This window comes from Zonotrichia leucophrys, chromosome 2, assembly GCF_028769735.1.
Source record: "Zonotrichia leucophrys gambelii isolate GWCS_2022_RI chromosome 2, RI_Zleu_2.0, whole genome shotgun sequence".
Taxonomy (NCBI): Eukaryota; Metazoa; Chordata; class Aves; order Passeriformes; family Passerellidae; genus Zonotrichia; species Zonotrichia leucophrys.
In genome coordinates this window covers 1474150-1488972 of record NC_088171.1, presented here as the reverse complement: position 1 = coordinate 1488972, position 14823 = coordinate 1474150, and the positions used below count along the sequence as shown (strand labels likewise).

The following is a 14823-nucleotide window of genomic DNA, read 5'->3' as shown; positions in this document are numbered from 1 at the left end:
GGTGCCGCCGCTGCTGAGGGAAAAACATTCCCAACTTTTGGGGGCTTTTGGGGAAATCTGGGAGGCAGAGAGGAGGAGAGGCGCAAAAAAAAAAGCGCAAAACCCCAAAAATAAAAGAGACGGAGAGAGCGAGAAGAGGAGGGGGAGAGAGAGAGAGAGAGTTTGGGGTTTTTTTGTCCCCTCGGCGAGCGAAAAGATAAAATTACTGCGGCTAAAAATAAAGCGGTGGTTAAAGGTTCCCCCTCCCTCTGGCATCTCCCACCCCTTCCAGCCCTCTCCCTGCTCCCTCCCTCCTTCCCTCCCTCCTTCCCTCCCTCTCCCGCTGCCCTCTCCGTGTTTGCGTTTGACAAAGAAATGATTTGAACTTCCCGGAGCCGCAGCGAGCCCGGGATCCCGGGCCCATATGGATGTGATTTCGCAGCCGCGTCCCAGATGATCCAGCGGCACCGGGAGCCGCGGCGCTGAGCGCCTCCGCCGCCTCTCCCTTTTCCCCATCCATCCATGGGCTCCGCCGCGGAATTTTGGGAGCTGCCCGCCACTCCAGCCATGAGAAAACGAGGAAAAAACCCGGCGTCTCTCGTCATGTGCCTCTCGGGCTGAAAAGCTGGGGAGCCGGAGGAGCAAAATCCCTTTGGCGGATCGGGGGAGGACGAGGAGAAACCCGCGCCGCTGGAATTCCGAGCTCGCCTCCTCCTCCCGCTTCCCTGCGCGGGGCTGGATGCTGGAAGCAGCCCCTTGGATATGGGATCATATCTGGTGTATCCCAGCCTGGGTTTGATCCTCTGCTGCTCCGTGCTCAGCTCCGTCTACGCGCTGGTGAGTCCCGCTTTTTTTAAAATTATTTAATTTTTCTATATTTTTCTTTTCCCCGTGTTGTTTTTTTGTTTTTTTTTTTCCCCCGAGGATCCCGCCTCCGGGAGGGATAAACGAGGGGAGATGAAGGATTAAAAAGCAGTTTGGGGTGGTTGGGATCCGCTGGCGCTGCAGTGAAAATGTCTGTGCTTGCCGGGAGTTGGGATGGCTTGGGAAGCTCCGGGCAGGACGTGCGAGCTTTGACAGGGATCTGGGACAGCGTCAGGGGCACAATTCCGGGATCTGCCCGTGGAGAGAGGACAACTTTGCTTCCCTTTCCATATTTTTCTCTTTTTTTTTTTTTTTTCTTTTTAATTTTTTATTCTGCTTTTATTTTTTTTAATTTCTCTTTCATTTTTTCTCTTTTTCTTCTCTTTTTTCTCCTATTCCTTTTCCTTTCATTTTTTTCCTTTTCATTTCTTCCTTTTCCTTTCCCTTCAGTTTTTCTCTTCCCTTCCCCTTCCTCTTTCCCTTCCCTTTTCCCCTCTCCTCCACCTTTTGCTTCCCTTCCTCTTCTCCTTCTTCCTCCTCCCTTTCCCTTCCCTTCCTCTCCACCCCCTCCGAGCCAATTTCATTCCCCAATTCTCCTTTCCCTGCAAATCCCAATGAAACCGAGCCTCTCCTCTGGAATTAAATTCAGGGAAAAACAGGGAACTTGTAGGAACCCTTTGCTCCTTGGCCCTTTCCGCCCCTTCCTGCACACACCAGGCTGGAAAACCGGGATAAATCCATCCAAAGTGGGAAATGGTGTGAGACCTGCAGCTCCAAAAGCTCCGGGAAGCAGGGAATGGATATTTCCTCGGGAATCAGCCCCTGGATGTGGAGCCAGTGCTGGAATTCCCTGTGACAGGAGCTCTCCTGGCTTTCCCCATCCCTGGGATTCTCCCTCCTGCTCCCATTTCCCAGCGTTTTCCAGGAGGGAGCCAGGACAGCCATGGGAAGTGGGATCTGCTCTCCAGGAGGGATGGAAATGGGGATTTGGGATTGGGATTTGGGATCGGGATCATTCTGGCTCCAATCAGGTCCTTCCCGACCCTCCAGGATCCACCAGCCCGGGCCTTATCCCTGGATTTGGTGCTTTGGAATCTTGTGCAGAGCTGGGGGGGGTTTTCCAGCTTTTCCAGAGGGAAATTTCTCCTCACTAAACGAGAAGGAGCAGCCCCTTGGAAAACCATCCCTGTCTGAGCCCATCCCTGCTCACTGTGTGCTGAAACCTCCCAAAATCGAAGAAAATTGGGGAAATCAGGAGAACCGCTTGGAGATTTGTTGGGATTTCGGGGATGGATGAGGCTTTTCCCAAACTCCAGGGCTGGATCAGCATCTGCTGGTCCTGCAGCACCTGCTGCCCCCTGCTCCAGAATTCCTGCAATTCCTGCTGCTTTGGGAGTGGGAAAATCAGGATTGGGAACCAGGCAGGCTGGAGCTGGGGAAATGTCAGGATGCGAAAAAAAAAACCCGAGCAAGGCTGCATCTCCCATTCCCATTATTCCCATTATTCCCATTATTCCCATTATTCCCGTTATTCCCATTATTCCCATTATTCCCATTCCAGTTCCCATTTGCATTCCCACTCCTATTCCCATTATTCCCATTCCCATTATTCCCATTCCCGTTCCCATTCTCATTCCCATTATTCTCATTATTCCCATTATTTCCATTCCCGTTCTTCTTCCCATTCCTGTTCCCACTCCCATTATTCCCATTATTCCCATTACTCCCATTATTCCCATTATTCCCATTATTCCCATTCCTGTTCTCATTCTCATTCCCATTATTCCCAATATTCCCATTATTCCCATTATTCCCATTATTCCCATTATTCCCATTCCTGTTCCCATTTCTGTTCCCATTCCCGTTATTCTCATTTTTCCCATTATTCCCATTATTCCCATTATTCCCATTATTCCAGTTATTCCCATTCCCATTCCTGTTCTCATTCCCATTATTCCTATTATTCCCATTCCCGTTCCCATTCCCATTCCCATTTCCCATTTCCCATTCCCATTATTCCCATTCCTGTTCCTATTCCCATTCCCATTCCCATTCCCATTTCCCATTTCCCATTCCCATTATTCCCATTCCTGTTCCTGTTCCCATTCCTGTTCCCATTCCCATTATTCCCATTCCTGGCTCATTCCCCTCTCCCTGTGTCAGCTGTCTGGAATTCACAGTGGGATTTCTTTGGGATCACCCATCCCAAGAGATCCCGTCCATCCCAAGGGATGAGCTGGGAGATGCCCCCACGTCCCCAGCACCGGCTCAGGGTGAGCTGGACCTGGCAAAAATTGGGAATGAGCTTTTCCCGAATCCCAGAGTGCTGAGAAATCCATGGGATTTGCTGAGAAAGCACAAGAGATTCCCTAAAACCCCTCCTGGACGCGGATTTGCCGATCCCATGGATCCTTCCCAACTCGGAGTTTTGCTGCTTTCAGGTCCTGCTGCTCCAAACCCTGCTGGGTTTAGTTAGGCCAGGCTCAAATTCCCATTTTAGACCCTTCCCCTGCTTTTCCAACCACTCTTGGCAGCAGAAGGAATTCCCAGAGGGTTCCTAAATCCATCCTGACATTCCGGGAGCTGCAGAGATCCCGAGTGTCCCCCTCAGGCAGGACAATGTCACCGCTCGTCACCCCTGCCCAAGAATCCCCTCAAGCCCAGTTTTCACTGGAGTTGTTCCTTCTTCTCCCAGCTAATTGGATTTTTAAAGGGACTTTGGAAAGAGGGAATTGGGTCCAGAGTGGTCAGCAGGGAGAGATTTTATGGATTTATTCTAAATTTTGTTATTATTATTATTTATTATGAAATGTGTTATTAATATTTATTATAAATGTTGTTGTTATTATTGATTATAAAATGCATTGTTGTTGTTGTTATTTATGGAAGGGCCATAAATACATTTGATATTTGGCTCTGAGGGAGTTGCTGCCGTAAATTTTCCCTTTCCTAGGAGGAAAAATCCATGGATGGATGAGGATGCAGGGATTTAATTCAGGCTCTGGGCCGAGCTTAAATCGCTCCCGAGCTTTTCCCCCGGGCACAGCAGAGCCAGGCTCAGCTTGGATCAGGAATTCCCGCAGCCTGAGGCGGCTCCAGGGCACAATTCCCGGGAATGGAGCCTTGGGAATGCGGGCCGGGATCGCGGGATCTCGGCAGCTCCGGGATGCCGCGGTGGGGCAGAGCCCGGAGTGTCCCAAAGCCGGCGCTGGAATTCCTGAAATTCCCCTTGGAGCCGGCAAGGATCGCGCCCAAGGCGCTTCTTGAGGGAATTGTGCTGGAGCAGGGCTGGGAAATCATTCCTGGGATATCCCAGGATTGGGAGCTGGAGCTGGATCCCTGAAATATCCCAGGATTGGGATCTGGATCCTTGAAATATCCCAGGACTGGGAGCTGGGTCTGGTCCCTGAAATATCCCAGAATTAGGGTCTAGATCTCAGGGATATCCCAGGATTGGGAGCTGGATCTGGATCCCTGGGATATCCCAGGATTAGGAGCTGGATCTGGTCCCTGGGATATCCCAGGATTAGGAGCTGGATCTGGATCCCTGAAATATCCCAGGACTGGGAGCTGGATCTGGATCCCTGAAATATCCCAGGATTAGGAGCTGGATCTGGATCCCTGAAATATCCCAGGACTGGGAGCTGAATCTGGTCCCTGGGATATCCCAGGATTAGGAGCTGGGTCTGGTCCCTGAAATATCCCAGGATTAGGAGCTGGATCTGTGGGATATCCCAGGATTAGGAGCTGGATCTGGATCCTCGGGGTGTCCCAGGATTGGGAGCTGGATCCGTGGGATATCTCAGGATTGGGATCTGGGTCTGTCTTTGGGATATCCCAGGACTGGGATCTGGATCTTTGGGATATCCCAGGATTAGGAGCTGGATCTGGATCCCTGAAATATCCCAGGACTGGGAGCTGGGTCTGGTCCCTGAAATATCCCAGAATTGGGATCTAGATCTCTGGGATATCCCAGGATTGAGAGCTGGATATGGATCCCAGGGATATCCCAGGACTGGGAGTTGAATCCAAATCCTGGGATATCCCAGGACTGGGAGCTGGATTCCTGGGATATCCCACGTTTGGGAGCTGGATCTGATCCTTGGGATATCCCAGGATTGGGATCTGGATCCCTGGAATATCCCAAGATATCCCAAGATCTGGATCTCTGGGATATCCCAGGACTGGGATCTGGATCCAAATCCTGAGATATCCCAGGATTAGGAGCCGGATCTTGATCCCTGGAATATCCCAGGATGGGGAGCTGGATCTGATCTCTGGGATATCCCAGGATTGGGATCTAATCCCTGGGATATCCCAGAATTGAGATCTGGATTCCTTGGATATCCAAGGATTGGGATCTGGATTTCATCCCTGGGATATCCCAGAATTGAGATCTGGATTCCTTGGATATCCAAGGATTGGGATCTGGATTTCATCCCTGGAATATCCCAGGATTGGGATCTGGATTTCATCCCTGGAATATCCCAGGATTGGGATCTGGATCCCTCTGCAGCAGCCGTGGCTGTTCCTGCATTCCAAGCAGGGAGGGAAATCCAGCAGCAGGAAAAATCCCTGGGAAGGAGAGAAAAGTCTGGAAATCAGGGCCCTGTTCCCTGAGGCTCAAATCCCTGTGGGATCAGCTTCCCAAATCCTGGGGTTTCAGGGCCAGACTTGGGCAAGGCTCAGTGACAATCCAGAGAAACTTTCCCAACATTTCCCTGGAATAACCCACTAACACCTGCCTGGCAATGGCAGGAATTCCACCTGGATGGAGAGCCCGAAATCCAGCAGGGTGAGGGCGGGAATCTGGGACAATTCTGCTCTTTAGTCCCAGGATTAAGGAATTAGGACCGGCCTAAGGCAAAGAGCTCTGCAAGGACGGGTTTGTGGCAAAAGGAGCTTTGAAAGTCGGGTCTGACACCAGCAGAGTTTGGGAGAATGGAAAATGTGGGAATGATTTTTATCTGGGAGGTGCTGGCAGAGGGAAAATCCCCCCATGTCCCAAAAGGTTGGATTTTAGGATCTGAAAGACCTTTCCAACCTAATCCTGGGATTCGTGGAGCCAAAATCTCCAAGGTTTTGCTCTTCCAACCCTTTTTATTTTCCCTTTGTTTCCTCCTTCTGCTCAGCCTGGGAGATCCCAGCCCGGCTGTCACTGGAGCAGACATTCTGATCAATCAATCCATGAATTAATTATTAATAATTACAGGACAGCAGCTCCCTGCAGGGCTTGGGACCAGAATATCCCAGTTTTGGGAAGCAGCAGCCAGGCTGCAGTGGGCTGAGCTCAGGGCAGCAGATCCATGTGGGAAAAGGGTGGGAAAAGGGACCATTCCCGCTTTTCCTTGGTTGCAATCCCAGCCCTGGACTGCTCAGGGTGTTTGAGTGATGCTCAACATCCCTCTGCTTTTGGGACAATCCCAAAAATCCCAATCTTGATCTTTGGGCGATTGGGAATCTTTCCTGGCACACCTGGAGAGAATTCCCCATTCCACATCCATCCCAAGATCACTGGAGGAGATATTCTGATCAGTCAATCACAAATTATTAATTAATAATTATAAAACAGCAGCTCCCTGCAGGGCTTGGGACCAGAATATCCCAGTTTTGGGAAGCAGCTGCCAGGCTGCAGTGGGCTGAGCTCAGGGAAGAAAATCCATGTGGGAAAAAGGTGGGAAAAGGGACCATTCCCACTTTTCCTTGGTTGCAATCCCAGCCCTGGACTGCTCAGGGTGTTTGGGTGATGCCGAACTCCCCTCTGCTTTTGGGACAATCCCAAAAATCCCAATCTTGATCTTTGGGCGATTGGGAATCTTTCCTGGCACAGCTGGAGAGAATTCCCCATTCCACATCCATCCCAAGATCACTGGAGGAGATATTCTGATCAGTCAATAACAAATTAATTAATAATAATTATAAACCAGCAGCTCCCTGCAGGGCTTGGGACCAAAATATCCCAATTTTGGGAAGCAGCTGCAGTGGGCTGAGCTCAGGGAAGAAAATCCATGTGGGAAAAGGGACAATTCCCACTTTTCCTTGGTTGCAATCCCAGCCCTGGACTGATCTGGGTGTTTGGGTGATGCTGAACTCCCCTCTGCTTTTGGGACAATCCCAAAAATCCCAATCTTGATCTTTGGGCGATTGGGAATCTTTCCTGGCACACCTGGAGAGAATTCCCCATTCCACATCCATCCCAAGATCACTGGAGGAGATATTCTGATCAATCAATCCATGAATTAATTATTAATAATTACAAGACAGCAGCTCCCTGCAGGGCTTGGGACCAGAATATCCCAATTTTGGGAAGCAGCTGCAGTGGGCTGAGCTCAGGGAAGAAAATCCATGTGGGAAAAGGGACCATTCCCGCTTTTCCTTGGTTGCAATCCCAGCCCTGGACTGCTCAGGGTGTTTGAGTGATGCTCAACATCCCTCTGCTTTTGGGACGATCCCAAAAATTCCAATCCCGATCTTTGGGGGATTGGGAATCTTTCCTGGCACACCTGGAGAGAATTCCCCATTCCACATCCATCCCTAGATCACTGGAGGAGATATTCTGATCAGTCAATCCACAAATTATTAATTAATAATTATAAAACAGCAGCTCCCTGCAGGGCTTGGGACCAGAATATCCCAATTTTGGGAAGCAGCTGCAGTGGGCTGAGCTCAGGGAAGAAAATCCATGTGGGAAAAGGACGGGAAAAGGGACCATTCCCACTTTTCCTTGGCTGCCCCGGCCTGCTCAGGGTTTTTTTTGGGTGATGCTGAAATTCCCTCTGCTTTTGGGACGATCCCAAAAATTGCAATCCCCATCTTTGGGGGATTGGGAATCTTTTCTGGCACACCTGGAGAGAATTCCCCATTCCACATCCATCCCTAGATCACTGGAGGAGATATTCTGATCAGTCAATCCACAAATTATTAATTAATAATTATAAAACAGCAGCTCCCTGCAGGGCTTGGGACCAGAATATCCCAGTTTTGGGAAGCAGCTGCCAGGCTGCAGTGGGCTGAGCTCAGGGAAGCAGATCCATGTGGGAAAAGGATGATAAAAGGGACCATTCCTGCTTTTCCTTGGTTGCAATCCCAGCCCTGGACTGATCTGGGTGTTTGGGTGATGCTGAACTCCCCTCTGCTTTTGGGACAATCCCAAAAATCCCAATCTTGATCTTTGGGCGATTGGGAATCTTTCCTGGCACACCTGGAGAGAATTCGCCATTCCACATCCATCCCTAGATCACTGGAGGAGATATTCTGATCAGTCAATCCACAAATTAATTATTAATAATTATAAAACAGCAGCTCCCTGCAGGGCTTGGGACCAGAATATCCCAGTTTTGGGAAGCAGCTGCAGTGGGCTGAGCTCACGGCAGCAAATCCATGTGGGAAAAGGGACCATTCCCACTTTTCCTTGGCTGCCCCGGCCTGCTCAGGGTTTTTTTGGGTGATGCTCAACATCCCTCTGCTTTTGGGACGATCCCAAAAATCCCAGTCTTGATCTTTGGGGGATTGGGAATCTTTTCTGGCACACCTGGAGAGAATTCCCCATTCCACATCCACTCCAAATCCCTGGAAGTGCCTGGGAAAGGCTGGATGGGGCTGGGAGCAGCCTGGGATGGGGGAAGGTGTCAGGGTTGGAATGGGATCATCCTTTTCCAAGGAAAAGCACTCTGGAATTCTGTGCTGTTGAGGAAGGTTTGGATTAAGGAGGTGCTGGATGGGGTTTTTCTCTTGGGCTCGTTCCTTGTTGCTCGGATCAATCCCACAGATCTCCAGAAATTGGGAATAGGGGAAAAGGGAATGGTTTGAAGTTGGGTGGGAGGAAGGAATGATAATGCTTGTCCTCAGAATTCAACCCATATTGAAAATGTAAAAACTAAAACTAAAACAACAATTAAAATAAAAATATTTTTAAAATAAAATTATTAAAATAATCAATTATATACTTATATATAAATATATAAACATATACTACACATAAATATACAAATATTAATATAATATGGGGTTCGGGTTAAATAAATAACAAGAATAAAAATAAAAAGAATAAAAAGAAAATTAAAATAAAATAATATAAACTATATAAATGATAAAATAATTAAATAATAAAAATTAAAATTATAAATAGTTCTGTATAAAAATCCCACAAATCCCAACCAAGACAGGCCCCAAACAATGGGAAATGCCCTTTCCCAACCACATTCCCGGGAAGGAGCCCATCCCTGCTCCCAGATTTCCAAGGGATTCTCCCACTGTTACTCAGGATCAGACAAAATCCCCAGATCTGAACCTCTGATTTCCCTGGGTCTGAGCCTCTGATTTCCCTGGATCTGAAACTCTGAAATCCCTGGATCTGAAACTCTGATATCCCTGGGTCTGAAACTCTGAAATCCCTGGGTCTGAACCTCTGATTTCCCTGGGTCTGAACCTCTGAAATCCCTGGGTCTGAACCTCTGATTTCCCTGGGTCTGAACCTCTGAAATCCCTGGATCTGAACCTCTGATTTCCCTGGGTCTGAGCCTCTGATATCCCTGGATCTGAAATTCTGATATCCCTGGGTCTGAACCTCTGAAATCCCTGGGTCTGAACCTCTGATATCCCTGGGTCTGAACCTCTGATTTCCCTGGGTCTGAACCTCTGATATCCCTGGGTCTGAACCTCTGATATCCCTGGATCTGAACCTCTGATTTCCCTGGGTCTGAACCTCTGAAATCCCTGGATCTGAAACTCTGAAATCCCTGGATCTGAACCTCTGAAATCCCTGGGTCTGAAACTCTGAAATCCCTGGATCTGAACCTCTGAAATCCCTGGGTCTGAACCTCTGATATCCCTGGATCTGAACCTCTGATTTCCCTGGGTCTGAAACTCTGAAATCCCTGGATCTGAACCTCTGAAATCCTGGTCTGACCGATATCCCGGTCTGAACCTCTGATTTCCCTGGGTCTGAACCTCTGAAATCCCTGGATCTGAACCTCTGATTTCCCTGGATCTGAGCCTCTGAAATCCCTGGATCTGAGCCTCTGAAATCCCTGGATCTGAACTCTCCAGCAGCAAAGGCAAAACCAACAAACCCTGAGGGGGTTAAAGCCCGGCCTGGCAGCTCGGCCCTCACCAGCCAAGAAAATTCCAACAAATCCGCGCTGGATTTGTGGGAGCTGCTGGCCCTGGGAGGAGGAGAAGCAGGAGCAGAGCTGAGAGCCCAGGGTGGCCCCGCAGTTGTTGTTTGGTTTGTGCTGTCCCAGAATAGCCCGGAGCGGTTTTTTGGGATCAGCGGGATTATCCCGGCTGGAGCGTGGCTGTGCCTGCAGGGATCCCCCAGGCAGGGACAGCTGGAGCCACCAGGGCCACCCCCTGTCCCTCCCAGAGCTCTGCCCGGGATAAGGGATTGTCCCTCTGGAGGATTCCCATCCTGGGAGAATTCCCAGCTGGAATCAGGCCCTGCTTGCAGAGGGGTTTGGGACACAAAGGTCGCTTTAGTCACCCTGAAATCCTGGATTTTTATGGAGTTTTATTGGTTTTTGTAGGGGGTTATTTATTGTTTATTGTGTGGGGTTTGATTGGCTCCTTTTATGGCTGTGGGGTGAGGGGGAAAACTGTCCTGGCACTGACATTCCCATCCCATCCCCATCCCATGGATCATCCCATCCCATCCCATCCCATCCCATCCCATCCCATCCCATCCCCATCCCATGAATCCCATGGATCCCATCTCATCCCATCCCATCTCCACCATCCCATCCCCATCCATCCCATCCCTGATCCATGGAATCCCATCTCATCCCATCCTATCAATCCCATCCCCATCCCCATCCCCAATTCCTCCATCCCATGGAATCCATGGATCCCATCCCATCCATTCCATCCCATCCCATCCCCATCCCATCCCATGATTCCCATCCATCCCATCGACTCAATCCCATCCCATGCCATCCCATCCCAGGATTCCCATCCCATCCCATGGATTCCATCCCATATCCCATGGATCCATTGGATCCCATCCCAAGGATCCCATCCCATCCCATGGATCCCTGGATCCCAATCCATGGATCCCATCCCATCCATTCCCAGAGATTCCATGGATCCCATCCCATGGATCTATGATCCATCCCATCCATGGATCCCATCCCATGCCATGGATCTCCATGGCCATGGATCCCATCCCATTCCCATCCCATCCATGGATCCCATCCCATCCATGGATCCATCATGGTTCCATCATGCATGAATCCACCCCCATGACCCAATGTGCATCCCATGCCATCCCAATCCAAACCTCATCCCATCATCCATCCCATCCCAGCATCCATTTCCAAGTGAACGATACCCAAACAAAGTTTGTATCCTTTCATGTAGCATCCAAAGGGTTCAAACTTCTCCCAGAAAAACTCATCCCAAGGAATCTTGGCCTCTGGGGAACGATCCCAGGATCCGTGTCTGGGGCAGGGAAGGGGTCAGGAGCTGCTGACTCAGCAGCTCGGGCTCCTTATCTGGTTTTCCACTCGGCTGCCCCGGCGCTGATCCGGGCTCCCGATGTTATCTCGGCTCCCTCCCCCTCTCTCCGAGAATTCCCAGGGGTTTCTCCAGCCCCAGTTGGATCTGGAAGGGCAGGATGGGATGTTTGAGCGTCCTTAGGAAACCTTCTCTTCCCTTCCCTGAATTTTGGCTGGGGACTGAAATGGGATTTGGGGTTTTGGGGTCTTTTTATATTTAATTTTTTTGCGTGTTTTAACAAAATACCCAAAACTCAGCTTGAGCTTTTCATGGATTTGGGGATGAGAACTTTGTGGGGAATTCCCACCTAGAAGAGGACAAATAATCCATGAGCTGCCATTTGTGGCATTTGGGGAATCTCTGCCACTTTTAGATGATTTTCCTGCTCATTCCAGAGGGGATGGATAAGGGGGCCTTTAAATGTCCCTTACAGCCTAGATTATTCCACAATTCCATGATTTAATCACTTTATTACCTGGATTTATCCTCCTGGCTGTGAGGATTGCAGCATTCCAGGAGATCCCTGGGCCCATCCCCTGCAGGAAACCTGGGAATGGGCAGACCTGGAGCAGGATATTCCACAGCTCTGCATGGAAAGGCCGGGATTGCTGATCTGGGAACTCCCTTTGAGCCTGGATTTGTCCCATTCCCATGCTCCATCTCCCATCGGGATCAGACCCTGCTCCAGCATTTCCGTCCCTGGCTTTGGCCATTTTGTCACAATTCTGGGGACAAAAAAAATCAACGTTTCTGCCCTGGAAGGGCCACGGAGCTGAATCCTGCCTGATCCATGTGGGACATGGAATTTCCCAAAGGAAAATCTGGTCCCTGCCTCATCCTCAGCTTCATCCCCACCCAGCCCCATTACTTCTTTTTCCATGACCCCAAAACCTAGGAATGGTCTGGAACACAATTCAGGGACACAGCAGGAGCTGCGTCTCCAGGGAATGCTCAGCTGTAGGGAATCATGGAGCCATTAATTAATTAATTAATTAATCTTCTGAATTAAAGCACCATAAAAGAGCTGAGGACTAATTTACTTTCACAGAATCCCAGAATTCCAGGAGGGAGTGGCTCGGAAGGGACCTTAAAGTTCACCCCACTATTCAGGTGTCTCTTATTTTTCAAAGACACAAATCAAATTCCAAAATTCCCTGAAAACTCCGGAATGATTTCCATGGCCTTTAATAGCCTGAAGTCACCCTGACTTCCTTCTCTGATCCCAGTCCATGTTTCCTCTTGGGCAGGGAGGAATCCGGGTGGCTTTGGGACTCTGAGCAAGGACACGAGCTCCTTGTCCCGGGTTTATTCCGAGACTCCGATCAATATCCATTAGAAGCCGCTTTTATTTTGTGGGTTGCAACTCGACTCCGCTCAATAGAAATACAGGAAAACGATCCCTAAAATAAAAGTGGGAGGGAGCTGGTAGAGGTGGCGCTTCCAGGGTGAGGATACATGGATCTATGATGGCTTTAAACTGGGAAAGGTGAGGGATGGGTGGGATATTGGGAAGGAATTCCTGGCTGGGAGGGGCTGGGATGGAATTCCCAGAGCTGCTGTGGCTGCCCCTGGATCCCTGGAAGTGCCCAAGGCCAGGCTGGACAGGGCTGGGATAATGGGAGGTGTCCCTGCTCATGGAATGGGGTGGAATGGGATGATCCCATAAAATCATTCCAATTTTAGGGTCCCCTCCAGCCCAAACCATTCCAGGCTGATTTTCCTGTGTGCTGATTTCCCAGCACTGTTTATCCAAGATAGCCCCTGGATTGGGATAGGGCCAGGCCTGGGTTTTCCTCAGGTTGTTTTTTCCTTGGCTGTACAAACCCAGGGAATTTGGTACAAAACTGGGATGTGTTTGTGTATCCAAGAGAGTGCAAGGGCGTCCCTGCAGGGATCGGGATGGGAAGGAGAGAAATGGGTCGGATGGGAAGGAAAGGAATTCTGCAAATGGAGAGATCCCAGTTGGGATGGGAAGGGAGAGGATTCTCCCAATGGAGAGATCCGAGTTGGATGGAAAAAGAGAGGATTCTTCCAATGGAGAGACTCAAGCTGGATAGGAAGGGAAAAGATTCTCCAGATGGAGAGATCCCAGTTGGATGGAAAAGAAGAGGATTCTCCTAAAGGAGAGAGGATGGTGGGAAGGGAGAGGATTCTCCAGATGGAGCAGTGGATGCAAGGGAGTTCTCCAAAGAGAGAGGGTGTGGAGGAGAGGATTCTCCAAATGGAGTATCCAAGCTGATGGGAGGTTCTCCAACAGAGAGAAGGGATAGGAAGGGAAAGGATTCTCCAGATGGAGAGATCCAGTGAATGGAAAAGGAGAATTCTCCCAAAGGAGAGAGGTGGTGGAAGGGAGAGGATGTCCAATGAGAGATCCGAGTTGGATGGAAAAGAAGAGGATTCTCCTAAAGGAGAGAGGATGGTGGGAAGGGAGAGGATTCTCCAGATGGAGAGATCCCAGTTGGATGGGAAGGGAGAGGATTCTCCCAAAGGAGAGAGGGTGGTGGGGAGAGGATTCTCCAAATGGAGTTCTCCAAGCTGGGAGTTCTCCAAACAGAGAGAGGGTGATGGGAAGGGAAAGGATTCTCCAGATGGAGAGATCCAAGCTGAATGGAAAAGGAGAGGATTCTCCCAAAGGAGAGAGTGTGATAGGAAGGGAGAGGATTCTCCAGATGGAGAGAGGGTGGTGGGGAGAGGATTCTCCAAATCAAGAGGTCCAAGTTGGAGTTCTCCAAACAGAGAGAGGATGATGGGAAGGGAAAGGATTCTCCAGATGGAGAGACTCCAGTTGGATGGGAAAGGAGGGGATTCTCCCAATGGAGACATCCCAGTTTTCCAGCCGCATCTCCAAGCCCTGGTGATCTCCAGCAGCTCCTGTGGTTCTTCCCCGCCCTGGGCAATGGAAATTCCCTGAAATGATTCCAAGCAGAGCCATGTGGGGGCTCAGCAAGGCAGGAATGTCCCTCCTGACCCTGGGAAGGAGAATGGACACACTGGAATTGTGGATTTTCCAAACCACAGGACAGGGCTGGATCCCATTGTGGATATGGAGCTGCTTTTAAGGGCTGCCAAATCATCTTGGAAATTTGGGCAAATTGTGTTTTAGTATTTAAAGCAGATTGATCAGGAAATTATTTTTTCCTTCTCTGCTCCCCAGATTTTTTCCTGATTTTGCCTCAGTGTCATCAGCAAAGTCCCTGTGATCAATAAATTGAATTTTAATCACCTTTCCATGGATTTTGGAGGTTTGGATGCAGGAAATCAGCGCCCTGTGCTGTGTGTTCCCAATTTTCTGTGCCACCAGCCAGCCAGAGGTGCCTCAGGCCGCTGGAAAAGCAGCGGAGTTCCCGTGGTTGGGATCCAGGGAGGAGCTGGGGCTGTGCCAGGGAATGGGACAGCAGGGAGAATCTCCATGTGGGATCATGCAGGCTCCGCCAGCTCCCCTGACTCAGCACCCCCAGGCTGATAAGGGCTCTGATAAGGGTCTGATAA

General features: G+C 49.8%; 1 protein-coding gene across 1 annotated transcript in view; it reads left to right on the top strand.

The window, feature by feature from the left end:
• Positions 1–302: 302 nt before the first annotated feature.
• PTH1R (parathyroid hormone 1 receptor) overlaps positions 303–14823 on the top strand; it is a 123629-nt gene continuing 109108 nt past the window's right edge. The window contains exon 1 of the mRNA XM_064703755.1: positions 303–816. Coding sequence (XP_064559825.1) covers positions 742–816 — 75 coding nt within the window. The 5' untranslated portion in view covers positions 303–741. The remainder of the gene's footprint in view (positions 817–14823) is intronic.